General features: G+C 39.6%; 1 protein-coding gene and 1 long non-coding RNA gene across 3 annotated transcripts in view; one reads left to right on the forward strand and one right to left on the reverse strand.

The window, feature by feature from the left end:
• The window catches only part of LOC126464487 (uncharacterized), a 58,443-nt gene extending 44,953 nt beyond the window's left edge, over positions 1–13,490 (reverse strand). For both annotated transcript variants that reach the window (XM_050096239.1, XM_050096238.1), the window contains exon 1: positions 13,073–13,490. In XM_050096239.1, coding sequence (XP_049952196.1) covers positions 13,073–13,432 — 360 coding nt within the window. In that variant the 5' untranslated portion in view covers positions 13,433–13,490. The remainder of the gene's footprint in view (positions 1–13,072) is intronic.
• LOC126464514 (uncharacterized) overlaps positions 12,596–22,441 on the forward strand; it is a 44,956-nt gene continuing 35,110 nt past the window's right edge. Inside the window, exon 1 of the long non-coding RNA XR_007585965.1 lies at positions 12,596–12,697. This is a non-coding gene — a long non-coding RNA (uncharacterized LOC126464514). The remainder of the gene's footprint in view (positions 12,698–22,441) is intronic.

Here is a 22,441-nt window from a genome sequence, read left to right on the forward strand (position 1 = left end):
ACTGCCATAATTATACAGTGGATGGCAAGCTTTCCCCACCACTTCACTGTTTTGTGATCAAGTGCTCCATATGAAAGACGCTGATCAAAAAGGTCTACACCAGCTTTATGTTTGTAATCCAGCACTGCCACTGGCTTCAACTTCTCATTGCCTTCTCTTGTAGCAACAGGCTACACTGAGGATGTGTGCCTGGTACTTATCATCCACACATCCCTCTTGTCTTTCCATCGCAATGCTAGCACATCCTTCTTGCGGCGAAATATTTGTTCACCCTTTTTGAGTTTACCCTCTTTGAGAGCCTTGGACAATCCTTTTCTGTTTGGCATTACAGTCCCTACAAGACCAGTGTTGGCTCTAGCCAGTTCTTCGGCTAGCTGAACACTGGTGTAAAATCTGTCAACATATACAGTGTGGCCCTTACCTTGGAGTGAGCCGAGCAATCACTTTACCACTGCAGAAGCACTGTTGTCCAGTTTATCGTCCCTTCCATGGTAAACTTCAAAGTTGTATATGTACCCAGTTTCGGATTCTGCAAGAATGTATAGCTTCATGCCATATTTGTTTGGCTTATTAGCCATATAAACTTTTGAAACCTACACGCCCTCTGAAAGGACACATACCTTCATCACTGGTTAGCGCTTCACCTGGTTGATAACTTTCTTTGAAATTCCTTACCAAATCATCCAGAAGAGGCCTGATCTTATGAAGGGCATCAAAGTCTACTTCACCTTTCTTTTTTTGCTTTGAATTGTCATTTATGTGGAACATAGACAAAATATTCTGAAATCTGTCCCTTGACATAATATTGGGGCAAAAATTGCAGCTAACCACTGGATCACTCCACCAGTGACTGGCCATACTTGGCCTCTCACTGATTGACATGTGGAGGATAATAGCCAGAAACGTCTTTGTTTCAGCAATTGTTGTCGTCCTCCACTGCTTGAATCTAGAATTGGGCCCTAATTTGTTTTGAGCTCTCAGTGTGGCCAGCTTCTGTCTAGCATATAGGTTTGTTTGTTCCTTCATAATTGAAATAACCCTGTCATTTATAAAATGAGAAAAAAAATTTAAATATTCACTAGACTGACCGAGTCCTACATTATTTAGCACACCATGAGACCCTGTAAATACCAAAATGTTTGGTGTTTGATCCACTATAATCCAGTCATCCTGTGCAATGTCACTCAATCTTGGCCTCTTTCGACACGACAAATCTGTGTCTGAAATAATACAGAACGTAACAGAAGAAACCGCAACATGAACTGTCTTGTTCTGCATCGATTTAGTAAGATGTTAGACTTACATGGACTATCGTTATTTTCCGGCATTTCGTTATCACCGTCACTATCGAAATCCGAAAAATCATCATCAGTAGGTTCAGCAAGTACTTCTTCAATCATTTTTCGAAGTTTTGCATCCTCATCACTCGCCATTGTGAGTGAAAAGAAGATAAACAAGCTAAAGCCAAAATACTAGCGCCAAAATCAACGGTAAACAAACGACAGGACACCACAGAACACGTAACATACGCGTGAAAAACACACGTGAATTCATTCGGAAATATATACGGATATATCGCATTACCTCACTAGGCGCTGCGATCTAGCGCTAATATGATGAACTACAAGCATTACAGGACCTACAGGTTGTAGCGGGAACGCTAACAATGTGTTTGAAACCCTAAAACAATGTGGAATGCGGCGGGACGTAATATTACGGCGGCCGCATTTTCTTCGTTTCCGCCCGCGACGTAATATTACGGCAGCGCACGGTAAGTGTTAGAGGGTCTCAGGAAATCACAGAAAGGGTATCCGTCTAAAAGGGGGCAAGTAACATACAGTAAGGTAGTTGTAGAAACGATTGGTATTGTAGTTGTAAATTCTTGTAGATGTGTTGGAAAAGAACCAGAGTGCCAAGCTCTAATAGAAAGCACTGAAGCTCAAATAGTTATAGGTATGGAAAGCTGGCTAAAACCGGAAATAAGTTTAGCCGAATTTTTTTCAAATGACAACAGTGTTCAGAAAGGATAGATTAAATACAGTTGGTGGAGGAGTATTTATTGCTGTCAGTAGTAGTTTACCTTGTAGCAAAATTGAAGTAGATAGTTCCTGCGAAATAGTATGGGTAGAGGTTATATTTGACAATCGGACTAAACTATTAATTGCATCGTTTTACCGACCCCCCACTCAGAAGATATAATTGATGAACAGTTCAAAGAAAACTTGAGTCTCATTTCAAATAGGTACCCCAATCATACTATTATAGTTGGTGGTGACTTCAATCTACCCTCAATACGCTGGAAAGATTACATGTTTAAAGCTGGCGGCAGGCAGCTGAAATTGTACTAAATGCTTTCCCAGAAAATTATTTTGAACAATTAGTACATGAGCCCACTTGAAGTAAGTGGTTGTGAAAGCATTCTTAGGAACAAATAATCCTGGACAAATAGGGAGTATCATGACAGTTACAGGGATTAGCAACCAAAATGCTCTTAAAGCCTTTTTAAGAGACAGTCTCACTCCTTCTGTTCTGATCATATAAGTGTAGAAAAGATGTGGAATGATTTCAAAGAGATAGTATCAACGGCAGTTGAGAGATGTATACCACATAAATTAATAATTGATGGTACTGACCCCCATAGTACACAAAATAGGTCAGATCGCTGTTGCAGAAGCAACGAAACAAGCATGACAAATTTAAAAGAATGCAAAATCCCCAAGATTGGCAAAGTTTTGCAGAAGTTTGAAAGATAGGGCGTACTTCAATACGAGGTGCTTATAATAGTTTCCACAACGAAATTTGGTCTCAAAATCTGGCAGAAAACCCAAAGAGATTCTGGTTATACAAAAAGCACACCAGAGCCAAGCCACAATCAATTCTTTCACCGCGCAATAGCACCGGTGGAGTCACTGATGGCAGTACCACAAAAGCAGAGTTATTAAACATGGTTTTCCACAACTCCTTCACCAAAGAAGAAAAAGTAAATATTCCTGAATTCCAAACAAGAACAACTGCCAAGATGAGAAACATAGAAGTAGATACCCTCGGTGTAGCAAAGCAGCTGAGATTACTTAATAAAGGCAAGGCCTCTGTTTCAGATTGTATACCAGTCAGGTTCCTTTTGGAGTATGCTGATACAATAGCTCCATATTTAGCAATTGTATATAACTGCTCGCTCACAGAAAGATCTGCACCTAAGACTGGAAAATTGCTCAAGCCACACCAATACCCGAAAAGGGAAATCGGAGTAATCCGCTGAATTACAGGTCCATATCAGTAATGTTGATTTGCAGTAAGGTTTTGGAGCATATACTGTGTTCGAACATTATGAATTATCTTGAAGAAAATGATTTATTGACACATACTCAGCACGGATTCAGAAAACATCATTCTTGTGAAACACAGCTCTTTATACTCATGAAGTAATGAGTGCTATCAACAGGGGATGTCAAATTGATTCCATATTTTTAGGTTTCCAGAACGCTTTCAACACCATTCCCCACAAGCGTCTTCCAGCCAAACTGCATGCCTATGGAATATCACCTCAGTTGTGCGATTGGATTCATGATTTCCTGTCAGAAAGGTCACAGTTCGTAGTAATAGACAGAAAGTCATTGAGTAAAACAGAAGTAAGATCCAGCATTCCACAAGGAAGTGTTAGGCCCTCTATTGTATTTAGATACGATATCTGTATGGTGCATAAAGTATCAATTGACCCTGAACAAAGAAAAAGTGTTAAGTTATTCATATGAGTACTAAAAGAAATCCACTAAAATGCGGTGTGGGATCCACATCAGGTGGAACTGGCAGATAACATTGAAAAAGTTCAAAGAAGTGCAGCTTGTTTTGTATTATCACGAAATAGGCGAGATAGGGCCACAGGCATGACATTGGAGTGGCAATCATTAAAACAAAGGCGTTTTTCCTTGCGACAGGATCTTCTCATGAAATTTCAATCACCAGTTTTCTCCTCTAATTGCTAAAACATTCTGTTGGCACCCACCTACATGGATAGAAATGATGATTACGATAAAGTAAGAGAAGTCAGGAACCGCACAAAAAAATTTAAGTGCTCATTTTTCCTGCGCGCCGTTCAAGAGTGGAACAGTAGAGAAACAGCTTGAGGGTAGTTCATTGTACTCTCTGCCAGGCACTTTATTGTGATTAGCAGAGTAATCACGTAGATGTAGATGAATTTCGAGCATCTTGCATGGTTTTCCTTTGTCGAATGCTCTTTCTAGGTTGACAAATCTTGTGAATGTCTCTTCATTTTTCTTGGTATCATTTTAAATTGTTGAATGCTTATTTTTTTTTAACTTTTGTTTCCATTAACAAGCGTAACATTGAAACTGCTTCTCAGGTGCCTTTACCTTTCCTAAAGCCAAACTGATTGGCACCTAACAGATCCTCAGTTTTTGATTTTATTCTGCTGCATGTTATTCTTGTCAGCAATTTGGATGCTTGAGATGTTACACAACTGACTGGACTGTAATTCTGGTCTTTTTGTCTTCAGAACTGTGTGGATTATATTTTTCTGGAAGTCTGATGGTATATCTTCAGTCTCATTGATTCTCGTGTGAACTTGAACAGTCACTTGATTGCCACTTACCTCGATGAGATAAGAAATTCTAAAGGAATGTTATCCATCTCATCTGCTTTTCCTTACTGCAAGTCTTCCAAAGACTGGATAAAGTCTGACTATTAGCAGACTCCTATTTCTTCTTCTATCAAGTAGTCAGATATTTCCTCGTCCTCGTAGAGGCCTTCAATATACTCTTTTCACCTATGCACTCTCTCCTCTGTGTTTAACAGTGGAATTCCTATTGCACTTTTTAAAGTTGATACACTTGCTTTTAATTTCAATGAAGATTGTATTGTTGAGATGAACAATCACTACTGGTTGCAGTCAAATTCCTATACCTTGCAAATCATTTGAATGTTTCTTTTTTAGTCTGCCACTAAGTCTTTATGAAATGTCTTTAAATTTTTCACATTAATTATGAATTGTCTCTTAAAAATTATTATGAGAGTAATTATTACCTGCGCTCATCACTTACATGCCAAAACTTTTCTGCACCTAGCCTTACTGATGGAAAAAAAATTATTTCAAGCTTCAGCACTGTGGAAGTGTTAACAATAACTTCTTTCAGCTTCTTTCTGTGCAAAACAAAATCTGTTCCTTTGTAATGTCACTATATTGTGAACTGGTACCAGCAATTTAACTATATTTGATAAACAAAATGTTCCAAGTCAGAGCAGATCCTTGTTCACATCAGAATGTAATGTTTGTACATTCTTGGTTTCAGAACTCATTTCTGCAAAAATCTAAAATCAATTGCTTTATACACTTGGCCCTAACTAAATTATTGGACTGACACAGCATTTAGCTGTCCCTAATCCAGAATATTAAGAAGCTGAGGCTCATCTTAAACCCATGAACTTGAACATGAATGCCATTAGCCCAGGAACTCACAAAATGACACCTCCCAAGTACTTGTGAAGAGGTTTGTGCAGGATGTAGCCACTGTGTTTCCCATTGCTATATACCTATTCCGTAGGTATGTTTAATCCCATTTAAGCAAAATAATTTTTGATAGAGAGAAATTTATTGCACTGATTAAGAATCCCCATGTTGCGGTCAGAGGGATGCAGGGAAATGATTTCAGAGGCAGAGAACCAAGCACACAGGAAGTACCATTAAGAGTGCTATGACACTGATGGTGATAATGTGAGTGTAATGTGTGAGTGAGTCATGAACTGATTTCAAGAAGTCCACAAAATTGTTACTGTTCATGATAAAGGTTGGTCTTTTATGTGCAGTGTGTCGTAATAGTTGGTCTAATCGAGACACATTTAGTAGTGGACTTGAAGCTTATAATGACAGGACAACCATAATGGTTCTATGTTTCCTGAAATATATAAGTGAGGAGTGAATGTAAGGTTGTTGTTGTTGTGGTCTTCAGTCCTGAGACTGGTTTGATGCAGCTCTCCATGCTACTCTATCCTGTGCAAGCTTCTTCATCTCCCAGTACCTACTGCAACCTACATCCTTCTGAATCTGCTTAGTGTATTCATCTCTTGGTCTCCCTCTACGATTTTTACCCTCCACGCTGCCCTCCAATACTAAATTGGTGATCCCTTGATGCCTCAGAACATGTCCTACCAACCGATCTCTTCTTCTAGTCAAGTTGTGCCACAAACTTCTCTTCTCCCCAATCCTATTCAATACTTCCTCATTAGTTATGTGATCTACCCATCTAATCTTCAGCATTCTTCTGTAGCACCACATTTCGAAAGCTTCTATTCTCTTCTTGTCCAAACTATTTATCGTCCATGTTTCACTTCCATACATGGCTACACTCCATACAAATACTTTCAGAAATGACTTCCTGACACTTAAATCTATACTCGATGTTAACAAATTTCTCTTCTTCAGAAACGCTTTCCAGGTAGGGCACATATAATTCTTGGGATGACCCAATATAGTTTATACGGCCTTGCCTTGGATTTGACTGCTAGAATTGTGGAGGCAGATTTAGTACGTACACAGTACTATGTGCCTTGTCTGAAAGACTGAGCAAATTAAAAAAAGCTGACAATTTTGTGTGTAATGGAACTAGCATGTGCTAAGGTGCACCTGTATAGCACTCCACTCTTGATATTTCTGACATACAGTATAATCCCACTTTTATGTTCCCGAAATTAATGTTTTCTTGCCATTTATGTTCAGAATGTTAATTCCCACCTGCTTTTGCATTGTTATAATTTTAAATTTCCTGTCATTTATGCTTAATGGAACAACATTACTAGAGGGGAAAAAAAACAGACATGACACTGACAAGGTGTTGGCTTTCAAGAGGGGTTTAAAAGAATTACCCAGTGAACTTTGAGTTCTGATCTGCCTTGTTCTGAATAGGCAAAAGTCATTAAAAGTTGGAAAAATTCATGCCACTAGTGATTAGCGAAGTGACAGGGAGAACAAAAATTCTGATCTAGTGAGTACATAGTTATCAACACAGAATCAAAGAGGGGTTATGCAAGAGTAGGCCTAATAATGGATAAGAAAATAGGAATGTGGACAGACTTCTATGAACAGCATAGTGAACACATTATTGTACCCAAGATAGGCAAGAAGCCAACATCCGCCACAGCAGTGCAAGGTTGTATGCCAACTGTCTCCACAGACAATGAAAAGATTGAAAGAATGTACAATTAGATAAAGGAATTATTCAAATAGTTAAGGGAGACTGGAATTTGACAGTGGAAAAGAAGGAGAAGGAAAAACAGGAGGAGAATATGGACTGAGAGAAAAGAATGAAAGATGCAGCTGCCTGGTAGCATTCTGCACAAAGCACATTTCAGTCATCACTGACGCTTCGTTTAAGAGTCATGAGAAAAGGATGTATACATGCAAGAGACTTGGGGACACTGGGATGTTTCAAATTGATTACATAATGGTAAGACAGAGATTTTGAAAGCATATATTAAATTGTAAGGCATTTCCAGGGGCAGATGTGGGCTCTGGCCACAATTTATTGGTTATGAAATGTCAATTAAAACTGAATAAATTGCAAAAGGGTAGGAAATTAAGGAGATGAGACCTGGATAATTGAAGGAACCTGAGATTGTTGAGCATTTCAAAGGAGCAGTAGTCAACAATTGATGGAAATACTGGAAAGAAATACAACAGAAGAAGAATCGGTAGCTTTGAGAGCGTGTGGAAGGCAGTAGACGACCACATCAGCAAAAAGACAATAAAACAGGAGGTATTGAATTTACCTTATGAAATGAAAAAAAAAATATATGAAAATGAAGCAAATGGAAGGGAATACAGGTTTCTCAAAAATGAACTGACAGAAAATGCAAAATTGTTGTGCAGGAACTGCGAGAATACAAAAGCAAGGCTGTAGTAGCGTCTGTGACTAGGGAAAAGATAGATGTCACCTGTAGGAAAACCAAAAAGACCTTTGGAGAAAACAGAAGCAGCTATTTGGATATCAAGGGCCCAGATGGCAAGCCAATACTAGCAAAGAAGGAAAATTGAATATTACCTCACTATCAGTTAAATAAGTCATGGGTTCCAAAATAATGACATGAATTATTTATAGAAGAATGGAAAAACAAGCGAAAGTCAACCTTAGGGAACATCAGTTTGGGTTCTGAAGAAAAAAATGAACATGGGAGGCTACACTGACATTATGCCTTATCCTAGAAGATTAGTTGAGGACCTGCAAACCTACATTTATAGCATTTGTAGATTTAAAGGAAGATTTTTAAAATGTTGTTTGGAATAAAGTATGAAACTGCAAAGATATCAGGAATAAAATAAAGGTACAACTTATACAAAAACCAGACTGCAGTTACAAGTGTCAAAGGACATAAAAGGGAAGTAATAATTGAGAATGGTGTGAGACAGGGTTGTAGCCTATCCCTGAACTTATTCAATCTGTACATTGAGCAAGCTGAGAAGGAAACCAGAGAGAAGCATGGAAAGAGGGTTGAAGTTCAGCAAGACAAAATTAAAATTCTTAAGTTTGCCACAGTTATTGCAATTCACATAGATGACATAAGATGAACATCAATGAAAGTAAAGCAACGTTAATGGAATGTAGTTGAATTCAGTCAAGTTGTGCTAAGGGAAATGGAGTAAGAAATTATAAACTAAGAGTTGTAAATGTGATTTACTATTTGGACAGCAAAATAATGATGACAGCTGAAATAGAGAGGAACTAATGTAGGATAGTAATAACAAGAAAATCATTTCTGAAAAAAAGAAAAAATTATTAATACCTGTTATAAATTTAAGTGTTAGGGAGTCTTTTCTGATGGTGTTTATCTATAGTGTAGCCTTGTACTGTAGTGAAACATAGACAATAAGTAGTTCAGACAAGAGAATACAAGCTTTTGAGATTTGGTGCTATAGAAGAATGCTGATTATTATATTGGTAGACACATAACCAATGAGTAGATACTGAACAGAATTGGGGAAACATTAAGTTTATGGCACAACTTGACTAAAAGATGAGATTGGTTGACAGGAAAACTGGTTGGGGTAAATTTGAGTGTATATTGAAAGGATAGGCAAATGGGAAGTGGAGGTGCTGTATTTGTCACAGTGGGCAAGAAACTCAAATCCACCAAGTAAGAAACTGAAGCTGTGAGTGAGATTGTTTGGGCAAAACTCAGTATTAACGGTGGACAAAAAATAATCAGATCCTTCTATTGCCCACCAGACTCAGCTCCCAATGTAACTGAAAACTTCCTCAGTTCACTTGTACTTAAGGTCCCCAGTCATTCCATAATCATCAGTGAGACTTTAATCATCCAACAATTAATTTGGAAAATTAGTTTTGTTAGTGGTGGGTGTGATAAGGCATACTGTGAAATTTTACTACTTGCCTTCTCTGAAAACTGTCTAGAACAGACAGTTAGGAATCCCACTCCTGATAAGAATATATTGGATATAATGGCAACAAACAGACCTGACCTCTATGAGGATGTCCACATCAGAACTGATACCAATGACCATGATGTGGTTGGGACAGCAATGATTACCAAACACAAAGGACAACTAAAACATGAGGAAAGATATACATGTCCAGTAACCTAAGTAAAAATTCAGTAGTGTCATATCTCAGTGAGGAAATTTAAACTTCCAGCACAGGGCAGGAGCATGTAGAGGAATTATGGCTTTAAATGAATAGTTGACCATGCACTGGATAGATATGTAACCAGTAGGGCAGTTCATAATGGGAGGGACCCTCCATAGTATACAGACATGGTAAAAAAGCTTCTAAAGAAACAGAAATTACTAGCAATGCTGAAATTGATTGTAGAAAAGCAAAATCTGAAATCCAGAATGAGATTTTCACTGTGCAGCGGAATGTGTACTGATATGTAACTTCCTGGCAGATTAAAACTGTGTGCCCGACCGAGACTCGAACTCGGGACCTTTGCCTTTTGCGGGCAGGTGCTCTACCAACTGAGCTACCGAAGCACGACTCACGCCCGGTACTCACAGCTTTACTTCTGCCAGTATCTCGTCTCCTACCTTCCAAACTTTACAGAAGCTCTCCTGCTTTTTTGCAAATGATGCAGTTATCTTTAATGAAATACCGTCTGAAAGAAGCTGCATAAATATTCTGACAGATCTTGATAAGATTTCTAACTGGAGCAAAGATTGGCAACTTGCTTCAAATGCTCAGGAATGTAAAACTGTGCACTTGACAAAATGAAAAAAATGTATCCTATGACTATAATACCACTGAGTCACTGCTGGAATAGGTCAAATCATACAAATACCTGGGTGTAACACTTTGTAGGGATATGAAATGGTATGATCACATAGGCTCAGTTGTGGGTAAAGCAGGTGGTAGACTTCAGTTTATTGACAGAATACTGGCAAAGTGGGATCAGTCTACAAAGGAGATTGCTTACAGATCAATTGTGCAACCAGTTCTAGAATATTACTCAAGTGTATGGGACCCATACCAAGTAGGACTAACAGGGGATATTGAACGTATACGGAGAAAGACATCATGAATGGTCACAGGGTTGTTTGATCCATGGGAAAGTAACACAGAGATATTTAAAGAGCTGAACTGACAGACTCTTCAAGATAGATACACAATATCCCACGAAAGTCTATTAACAAAGTTTTAAGTACCGGCTTTCAATGATGATTCTAGGAATATACAGGGCATTTGAAAAAAGAACGCCCTAGTTTTAAGTATAAATTCAATGGGAAAATTAATGAAAAATTGCATCAACGAGTATATATCATGAAAGAGAATTCCTTCAAGTTTTGTTCGATGTTGCAGGCTTCAATGTGCCCTGCACACATTAAGACGATATTCCACTTCTTGCCACATATTCCGCAAAATTCAGGTGTAACTGCCCCAACCGCCGTGACTATTCTTTCCTGTAAATTAATGATGTCTCTTATCTTTTCACTGCACACAACATTTTTTTATGTGGCCTCAAAAGATAAAGTCCAGTGGTGTTAAGTCTGGGCTCCGTGGTGGCCGAGGTATTGGTGCTGCCCTGCCTATCCACCACACACATCATCATACACAGTACCTTTAGGCATTCCTAATGTGGACTACGTCTGGCCAATGACTTCTTTGGGCTCCGAACACATAAAACACGGATCTGTTGAACATCATCTTCAGAAGTTCTCTGTCTACCTGGTGATTTTACTTTTAAGACACTACTGGTTTCCCCAAAAGACTTTAGCCAATGACGGATAGATTTTGCTGTAGGTGGTTCACCATGAAACTGATGTCTAAAATTAAGTTGCACTGTTATAACTAACTCAGGTTTCACAAGCCAAATAACACACCACACTATCTGTTGCGACGTACACATTGTTACCAAGTTGCACTGCACTGCACGCACGCCTGGACTGAACTGAGGAAAAAAAAAAACACAGCACTGGTGCCGTCTCAAGATCAAGCAGACCTGCCAACTGCAGGGGAGCCAAACTTGGCGAGTTGGTGAATCAAACACCACATACTGTGTAACAAATGCAAAATTTCCAGGAATGAATACTGATTCTCAGCTGAAGTGGTGTGAATACCAAACAGAATGTCATCAGCATGTTATGCCCTTAGGATCCTATCATCAGTGTGTAACATGCAGTGTCTTTTAGTTAGATACTATTCATATGTACACTCAGTTCTTAGCTATGGCATTCTGTTTTGGGGAACAAATGCACAAAATACGAACACAATTTTCAAACTCCAGAAAAGAGCCATAGGAATAATAACCAAAAATAGTAGTTGAGCCCATTGTAAAGTTCTGTTCAAAACACTGGGGATTTTAACTGCACCATGTGAATATATTTACCATTTAGTTGTACACATCAAAAATAACATTGGTAATTACTGCACAAACAGCTCCATCCATGACCATGGAACAATAGCCAGACTCACATTTACCAAGGAAAAATAAACATAAAACTCAAAACAGCATTTTCTTCCAAGAAATAAAAATGTACAAAAAATTACAAAATCAGATTAAAGAAATTGCAGAAATACACTTATTTAAAAAGGCAGCTAAAAAGTATCTGTTATGCAATACATTTTATACATTGAAGGATTACCTAGATAAAACAGAGAATAGGTTTGGTAAAAAAAAGTTACACAAATTATTATTATACATCCAACATTCCACATAACACCTTCACACTATATTTTCTCCCCCTTCTTTTTTCCTTTTCTATAACTAGTTACCCCCACGCTATGCATAGCACAACACTAACACCTCTTCCTGAGCTCAACATCTGTGGCATTACATTATTCAATAAGCTATTTGTAAAAATAAAAAATTGTACGCCAAGGGTAAGTCTAATGACTGGTTCTAAGTAGAAGTCTGTAAATGTATGCGTATACGAATTAGCTTATTTTAAATTGGTCTAAACTTGTAAATAGTTTGACATGTCCTATAACCTAGTATAAAGAGATCTACAGATGAATAACGCTGCTGCTGCGAGGTCATTAGGTTGTGAAACTTGTTTCCTGGAATCAGTTTCGCGAAAACGGTTTCGTATACAGCGATAGACGAAGCGACACCAGTCTACGTTTCGAGTTTCGTCGTTTTTGTGTGCAGCAGACTCTTGCCTGAAATGAAAGTTTTGGCAGATGCACATGTTAGGGCCTAGTGGCGGAGTTAATGCTTGTTTGCGTGAAATCGCTGCGTAAGTAAAGAAATGAAAGACGTAGTTGGATTAAAAAAAAAAGTCTGCTCTGTTGCTAAGCGACATTGTTAAACGAAATTACTGCGGGAGACACGAGAAGTTATTTCAACCATTTGACAATGTTACCAGAACAACTCACGTTTCTGCTGAATGGAGTTAAGGCCGCGATAAACAATAAATCTACTAATATGTGTGAAACACTGTCGCCAAATCTGAGTCTACATATAACTTTCCTTTTTTATTATTACTCGTCTGTACAGTAGGCTATGTATTTCGTGTTGCAAAATCGATTCAACTGTTCGTGATGTCATGACTCAATTAGTGTCTGTAATGAACTACTGAGACGTCATATACTAAATACAGAATTCAGCTTACCAAATTTGTGTAATTTTTCCTCTTATAAACAATCTCCCTTAAAAAGGAATCCGCCAGCTCGAACCATGGAATTTTTGTCTTGTAGATACGGTCTGTTCCACAGCTAGATGATTTACTTGCTTCCATTTTTCGTAATTCATTTGTGTATGTGTTTCTAATTGAATGAATTTTGGTCTGCAGCTCAGGCATCGTTAATCCATCCATGTTCAAGTCGCGCAGGATGGCCTCTAGTGCAGCGGCACGTTGTTGCTTGTTTTTATAGTCAGCATCGTTGAAATCCCACAAGCACCTATGCATAGCATAAATGTCCAAGAAGCGAATAATTTGCTCCGTACCCCACTTCATGTTCAACTTTGGCATACTACCGACAACACACCTAACCTCAAACCACACACAACTACAAGTTTCGTGTCGCCATACGTGGAAGTCGAAACTGTTTTCTTACGAAAGCGACTTGCGCAACAGCGCGTCGCGCATGCGCACTAGTCGGTAGCGCAGTTTCGAAACTTGGTTAGCAGCCTGGTACCGTCGAATGAATTAGCCTTCATTAGGCAGCCTCGTACCTATCTTTCAAACAAAAATCACTTAATACATAGCAGTTTTGTAAAATTACTTTTAAAAATAACGTTAGTATGTTCTGAAACAATGAAAAAATCACCTAGTAACACGCAAAGACATCAAAGATGATTTATTTATTCTGTATAATTTTATGATGTTCTAAAAATATGAGCAAAGTAGCCTCTGCAGTCGGTTACTTTGACCAATGTAAAATAAACATTGTTTTAAGACAGGATAACAGTTTGGGTTACCTTGTAGGACCAATAAAAATTCAAGGCAGTGTAACCGTTTATTTAAGCTATGAAAAAGTAACAAACATGAACAAAATTTGAGTTTGTTTGTTATCAACAAAAAGGCCAATGATTGATTAGTAATGTTGGTGTGTCAAAATGTCGGTAGCTAGGCATATACCAGAAAAATATTTTGCCCAAATTCGCCACTATTGACCAACTCTGGCACTGGGGTCATTCCACGTTAAGTGTCCTGGGGCTCCCAGCTCGACCATCTTTAATTTTGATGAAATTTGTACAGGGTATACCTGAGGGCCCTACATGAACTTATGCAAAGTTTCAGGCTCACCTGTAGCTTGGTTGAGGTGCCAGAGCCATTTTCGTGAAGACCACTTTTACAGAGAAGAAGAGTCGTGAAGAAATCGTTAAGTTTGGCATTCCACTGTTCCTAATGTAAAAGAGCTAGACTCTTCCTTCTTGGTATAGTGGTACAACTTTGTGTGCTCTACACACAAATGTTGCAAGTAGTGTTCAGAAAGCAATGCATTTGACATAATCTCAGTTCAAAGTGGGCATCAAATCATGTCACGAGAAATTAGCCCCATAGTTTAACGAGGCATAAGTAGTGGAGAAAGTGCGCTATGGACCTGGTCATTTGCCAAACTACTGTCTTTCTGGATGCTTAGTATATCACAAATTTTGGCCCGGCTTGTGTGTTTAATTGTTGTGCTACCATCCTGTAAATTTGCTAAAAAACATGAATGTATCATGTGTTCAAAGTCATGTATCTCAAAATGGACACCTACCACATTACATTCAGTAACACCATTCAACAGAGCACATTTCATTCTATTAGAAAAACTTATTTTCTTTTTGGTGTCTCTTTGGGTAAGGTGCAAAAATGTCGCCTAAAATTTGGAATTTTGTTGATTATGTCTTCATTGTTTAAATATTCATTTTGCTGTATTACTGTTCGGATAGATGGAGAAAAGACTAAAAAACAGAAATACTTACTACTGAGCAACTTAAAAGAAATGTTTGTTGCGTACCGCAATAAAAATGGACCTGAAATTGGATTTTCCAAATTTTGTTAATTAAGGCCGAAGTGGCGTGTGACTGTAGGCACAGCTGGTTCACATTCAGTTTGTGTCTGCACAATACATCAGAATGTGAAACTAATGTTGGCAACTAGCCCAATGAAGGAAGAATACAAAATTTTACTGAGCAAAATTGTCTGTAATTTGGAAACAAAGGATTGCATGCTTCATCACTATGAAGTATGTCCAGAAACAGAAGCTCTAAATGAATATTTGGAAAGTGCTGTTGCAGATATTGATGCTGAGGATACAATTCAGTTCAAATAATGCATTCACACTGATAGAGATACACTTGAAAGCAGAGAAATGACAGTTGAAGAATTCATTGAACTATTAGTTACAAAACTGTCGGCCCTTTCTACTCACTGCCACTTTGCAAAGCGTCAGAGCAAGCATTTGCAGTTCACTAAAGAAGGTCTCAAACCAGGAGAATTGATTATATTAATGGATTTTGCAGAAAATTACTCCTTTATTATCCAAGACGCAGTGCAGTGATTCCAATGGGAAAATAGTCAAGCTACAATACATCCATTTGTCATTTACTACAAAGGTAATGAAGACCTAAAGAGTGTCAGTTACTGCATAAATAGTGATTGCCTCCGACATGACACAGTTGCAGTGCATGTGTTTTTAACGTACTTGATCAAATCCCTTACGTGCATTTTTAAAGAAATTAAGCATATTCATTCCTAAATCTTTGCCATCATCAAAAAGATTTTGGCATTACTTCAGAATGGAATTTTTTTGGAACAAGCCATGGGAAATCAGCATGTGACGGAATTGGGGGCACAGTTAAGCGTTTAGCAGCAAGAGCTAGCCTTCAACGACCAATTGACGACCAAATCTTAACACCAACTGATCTGTTTGAACATTGCAAAAAAAAAAAAAATCTTCATGGCATTGAATTTATTTATATTAAAAAAGAAATTATTGAAGATGCAAAAATTGATCAAGAGAAACATTTTGAGAATGGATGTACAGTGTCTGGTACAACAGACCATCACCATTTTGTGCCAATTGATGAAAAGTGACTTAAGATTCACAGAGTATCGAATGGTACATTGTCCTTTATATCAAATCTTAAGCAACATGCTAAAGTTGCTACTAAACATGTTGCCATTAATGAACTACAGCCTGGCCAGTATGTTGGTTGCGTTTATGATGGAAAATGGTGTATAGGAAATATCTGTGAAGTTTCATGTGAAGAAAAATATGCCATGATTAATTTCATGCATCCTCATGGTGCTGCTCAATCATTTCATTGGCCTGAGGTCAACACGAAAGTGCAAAATGGCTAAGCAGGGATGGCTAGAGGACAAATGTAAGGATGTAGAGGCCTATCTCACTAGGGGTAAGATAGATACCGCCTACAGGAAAATTAAAGAGACCTTTGGAGATAAGAGAACGACTTGTATGAATATCAAGAGCTCAGATGGAAACCCAGTTCTAAGCAAAGAAGGGAAAGCAGAAAGGTGGAAGGAGTATGTAGAGGGTCTATACAAGGGCAATGTACTTGAGGACAATATTATGGAAATGGAAGAGGATGTAGACGAAGATGAATTGGGAGATATGATACTGCGTGAAGAGTTTGACAGAGCACTGAAAGACCTGAGTCGAAACAAGGCCCTGGGAGTAGACAACATTCCATTAGAACTACTGACAGCCTTGGGAGAGCCAATCTCTGACAAAACTCTACCATCTGGTGAGCAAGATGTATGAGACAGGCGAAATACCCTCAGACTTCAAGAAAAATATAATTATTCCAATCCCAAAGAAAGCAGGTGTTGACAGATGTGAAAAGTACCGAACTATCAGTTTAATAAGTCACGGCTGCAAAATACTAATGCGAATTCTTTATAGACGAATGGAGCAACTAGTAGAATCCGACCTCGAGGAAGATCAGTTTGGATTCTGTAGAAATGATGGAACACATGATGTCCTATCATCCTGTCCCTTCTCCTTATCAGTGTTTTCCACATATTCCTTTCCTCTCCGATTCTGCGTAGAACCTCCTCATTCCTTACCTTATCAGTCCATCTAATTTTCAACATTCGTCTATAGCACCACATCTCAAATGCTTCGATTCTCTTCTGTTCCGGTTTTCCCACAGTCCATGTTTCACTACCATACAATGCTGTACTCCAGACGTACATCCTCAGAAATTTCTTCCTCAAATTAAGGCCGGTATTTGATATTAGTAGACTTCCCTTGGCCAGAAATGCCTTTTTTGCCATAGCGAGTCTTTTTGATGTCCTCCTTGCTCCGTCCGTCATTGGTTATTTTACTGCCTAGGTAGCAGAATTCCTTAACTTCATTGACTTCGTGACTATCAATCCTGATGTTAAGTTTCTCGCTGTTCTCATTTCTACTACTTCTCATTACCTTCGTCTTTCTCCGATTTACTCTCAAACCATACTGTGTACTCATTAGACTGTTCATTCCGTTCAGCAGATCATTTAATTCTTCTTCACTTTCACTCAGGATAGCAATGTCATCAGCGAATCGTATCATTGACATCCTTTCACCTTGTATTTTAATTCCACTCCTGAACCTTTCTTTTATTTCCATCATTGCTTCCTCGATGCACAGATTGAAGAGTAGGGGTGAAAGGCTACAGCCTTGTCTTACGCTCTTCTTAATACGAGCACTTCGTTCTTGATCGTCCACTCTTATTATTCCCTCTTGGTTGTTGTACATATTGTATATGACCCGTCTCTCCCTATAGCTTACCCCTACTTTTTTCAGAATCTCGAACTGCTTGCACCATTTTGTATTGTCGATCGCTTTTTCCAGGTCGACAAATCCTATGAAAGTGTCTTGATTTTTCTTTAGCCTTGCTTCCATTATTAGCCGTAACGTCGGAATTGCCTCTCTTGTCCCTTTACTTTACCTAAAGCCAAACTGATCGTCACCTAGCGCATTCTCAATTTTCTTTTCCATTCTTCTGTATATTATTCTTGTAAGCAGCTTCGATGCATGAGCTGTTAAGCTGATTGTGCGATAATTCTCGCACTTGTCAGCTCTTGCCGTCTTCGGAATTGTGTGGATGATGCTTTTCCGAAAGTCAGATGGTATGTCGCCAGACTCACATATTCTACACACCAACGTGAATAGTCGTTTTGTTGCCACTTCCCCCAATGATTTCAGAAATTCTGATGGAATGTTATCTATCCCTTCTGCCTTACTTGACCGTAAGTCCTCCAAAGCTCTTTTAAATTCCGATTCTAATACTGGCTCCCCTATCTCTTCTAAATCGACTCCTGTTTCTTCTTCTATCACATCAGACAAATCTTCACCCTCATAGAGGCTTTCAATGTATTCTTTCCACCTATCTGCTCTCTCCTCTGCATTTAAAAGTGGAATTCCCGTTGCACTCTTAATGTTACCACCGTTGCTTTTAATGTCACCAAAGGTTGTTTTGACTTTCCTGGATGCTGAGTGTGTCCTTCCGACAATCATATCTTTTTTGATGTCTTCACATTTTTCCTGCAGCCATTTCGTCTTAGCTTCCCTGCACTTCCTATTTATTTCATTCCTCTGCGACTTGTATTTCTGTATTCCTGATTTTCCCGGAACATGTTTGTACTTCCTCCTTTCATCAATCAACTGAAGTATTTCTTCTGTTACCCATGGTGTCTTCGTAGCTACCTTCTTAGTACCTATGTTTTCCTTCCCAACTTCTGTGATGGCCCTTTTTAGAGATGTCCATTCCTCTTCAACTGTACTGCCTACTGCGCTATTCCTTATTGCTGTATCTATAGCGTTAGAGAACTTCAAACGTATCTCGTCATTCCTTAGGGGGAAGGAAAGACATGATACCGTTCATTATATTGAGACTACTGACAGACCTCCTACCTCTTGCAGGCCGGGATATTTAGCCCCAGATTGCCTCAAAATAGCAAAGGCAGAATTTGACTGTATGTTGCGCGAAGGTGTAATCTGGCCTTCCAACAACCCTTGGTCCTCACCATTACATCTAGTGCCAAAGAAGGAGGGTGCACAGAGACCATGCGGCGATTATAGAGCCCTGAACACCCGGACAATACCCGATCATTATCCTGTACCCTTGCGTGATTACAATTACGCATTGAGTGGCTCAGTAGTGTTCACTGTGTTAGACTGTGCAAAGACCTACACACAGATACCTATAGCCGAATGTGACAGTCCAAAGACAACCATCATCACTCCTTTTGGGTTATTCGAAAGCATGTTCATGACTTTTGGAATGAGGAATGCCGCACAGACATGGCAGCGCTTCATAGATTCTGTGCCACAGGGTTTACCTTTTGCGTTTGCATACGTGGACGACATTTTGGTTTTTTTTGTCGTTGCCTGAGGAACATTGCCACCATCTAACAGAAGTATTCAAGCGATTGGAACACTACGGAATTGTGCTCAATACCTCAAAATGTGTCTTTGGTCAGCCTGAAGTAGACTTTCTCGGTCATAGAATTTCTGCGGCAGGATCGCTACCACTACCTGAGAAGGTGGAAGCCATTTCGCGCATTCCAAGACCTGCTACAGCCAAGGAACTAATGCATTTCCTCTGGATGTTAAATTTTTTCCACCGCCATTTGCCACACTCTCCTGAGCTACAGGAACCTTTAGTCGCAGCGCTAACTGGTCCGAAAGCCAAGGGTAACGCACCCATAACTTGGACTCACGAAATGACTGTCGCATTGGAAGCAGCCACGAAAAGCATCGCCAACGCAGCCCTGCTGGCACATCCAGATCCTACCGGCACATTAGCACTGGTAGTCAATGCTAGCCAGACCGCAGTCAATCCTGTGTTGCAGCTACAATGTAGTGACACGTGGCAGCCACTCGCATTTTTTTCACACAAGTTGACAACCTCACAAAGACTTTGGCGCGCATACGACAGAGAACTTCTGGCCATATACGGACCTATCAGGTACTTCAGACCACAACTAGAAGCACGTGACTTTGTTATCTTTACGGATCACAAGCCACTAACATATGCATTCCGTCAGAACAACATGAACTGTTCCCCCAGACAACACAACCAGCTCATATTTATTTCTCAGTTTACCACTGATATGCGTCATGTATCTGGGATCGACAATGTAGTGGCCGACTGTTTGTCCAGAGTCAGCAGCATTGCCAATACGATCGATTACGCCAACCTCGCTGCAGCACAGCAAGCTGATGCGGAATTACAAGCGATTCTGTCAAATGGTGAATCAGCGCTGGACCTGCAGCTGGTAGACATTCCTGGAAGCGACGTAAAGCTATATTGTGACATGTCCACATCGAAGCTGAGACCCTTCCTACCTCTGGAATTTCGGAAGGACGCTTTCCATTCGCTGCACAACTTATGTCACCCATGCATACGAGCTACGACACGATTAGTAACAACGCGTTATGTGCGGCCTGGAATGCAAACGGCCTGCCGCGAATGGGCGAGATGCTGCTTGAAATGCCAGCGTACCAAGATAAATCGCCACGTCCACTCACTGGTAGGAAGCTTTCCAATCACGACAGCACGATTCACACATGTCCACATTGACATTGTTGGCCCAATGTCATCATCTGATGGTCACAGTTATGTACTTACGATGATTGATCGGTACACTCGATGGCCAGAAGCTGCACCAGTGGACAATGTTATGGCAGAAACTATCGCATTCGCCTTCATCACACACTGGGTGTCATGTTTTGGTTGCCGCTGCACATTACGATGGACAGGGGACATCAATTCGAATCTGATTTGTTTTGAGAGTTGACAAAATTTTGTGGTACACTTTACCATTGGACAACGAGCTACCACCCTGCCAGCAATGGTTTAATAGAGCGATGGCACCGTACCCTAAAAGCTGCCCTAATGTGTTATGACTCCAGATGGACCAAAGCAATTCCTATGGTATTACTTGGACTCCGAAGCACATTCAAGCCAGACCTGGATGCTTCTTCAGCCGAATTGGTTTATGGCGAAGCATTACTAATGCTGGGAGAATTCGTCACTACCGACGCTCTCCCGAACCCTATGGGTGACCAGCCGGAATTTCTCCGCCAACTGTGACAACATGTGGCTCACCTCTGTCTGCAGCAACCTTACCGACATGGGACTCCTGCCACGTTTGTCCATCGTGACCTATCCTCCTTCACACACGTCATGTTACGAACAGAAGGTATTAAACCCTCGCTTCAATCACCATATTCTGGCCCACACTGTGTCATAACCAGAGAAACCAAGACCTTGGATATCTTGATCAATGTGAAACTGACCACAGTCTCCATTGACCACGTGAAACCAGCGTACGTCTTTCCAGAAGCAACGACACCTGACCTACCACAACTTCCGCCTCACTCAGCAATCACTCCGACAACGTCGTTGCCGACGCAGCCAGGGGCCACAGTTGACCCACCACCATGCACCTCAAGATAAGGACGACATGTGAATTTTCCAGCAGGCTATTTGGAATGACGCTCCACTTCCACCATGGGGGCTGATGTGGCATCTTCTCTCATCATCCAGTGCTGACATGCTCGGGTGTTTGAAAGTACAGTGCTGCGAAACTTTCCTGCTGGACGCCAGAGATGCTATACACAAGCAACATTTGTTCTGTGTTTTATTCTTTTATTGTTGATTTCTGTTTCCACGTTCTACCCTGTGGCGAAAGCGTGAATCCAAGTGTGTTAGATACGAGATAATTTACCGTACTGAACTTTTCTCACTCCTTCGCACGAGTTATCAATTGCAGTGTAATATTGTCTGTTCTGACTGCAGGGTTTCGTGAATAAATTATTCCATCAAGCTGAGACAAGCCTACTTCTCTTATTCAGCCTACAAGCACACACAGATGTTAAACTGTCAATCACGGTAATTCAAACAGGTACCGACACCTATGTTTGTTATTTCTCCACACTGAAGACTTTTATTTATTTATTTATTTTGTCCACTTACTGAGTTTCTCATTCTACCACTGCATACTTTTAGTGAAACAGGGTTAAAAACAACACAGATTCTTAGTATGATTATATTTGAGTTTCTCCAACAGAATATTGTTAACTGCACAATGCAATGCTTTGGACAAGCCACAGAAAATGTTACGCAGTTGTCAATATTCTGTCTTTCAGATTTTGTATAACCTGATTTGTGTATCCCTTAAGAAATTCAAATTGAAACTGAGTGTCAAATTTTGGGAAAGGCATGTGTGTGTTCTTTAGCACAGTCTCTTCTAGTATCTTAGAAATGACGGTAAGTAGTGAAATCCACCAGTACCTATCTTACTAGTTTTCTTGTAAGACGTTTCTCATAGTAGTCTATTTTAAGCACATTTGGAGAAAAAAAAAAAAAAAAAAGAGGACACCTGTGATACTAAAGTGCTACTTTTGTGACAAAACGCACCAAACATACATTGTACTCCCGAATATTTGTGTGCAGATTATCCAGTTTGCAGATTATTCCTATACCTAAAAAAAATGCAATATCTTTCTCTAGCAAACAACAATAAGCAACACAG

The sequence above is a fragment of the Schistocerca serialis genome, chromosome 1, assembly GCF_023864345.2.
Source record: "Schistocerca serialis cubense isolate TAMUIC-IGC-003099 chromosome 1, iqSchSeri2.2, whole genome shotgun sequence".
Classification (NCBI taxonomy): Eukaryota; Metazoa; Arthropoda; class Insecta; order Orthoptera; family Acrididae; genus Schistocerca; species Schistocerca serialis.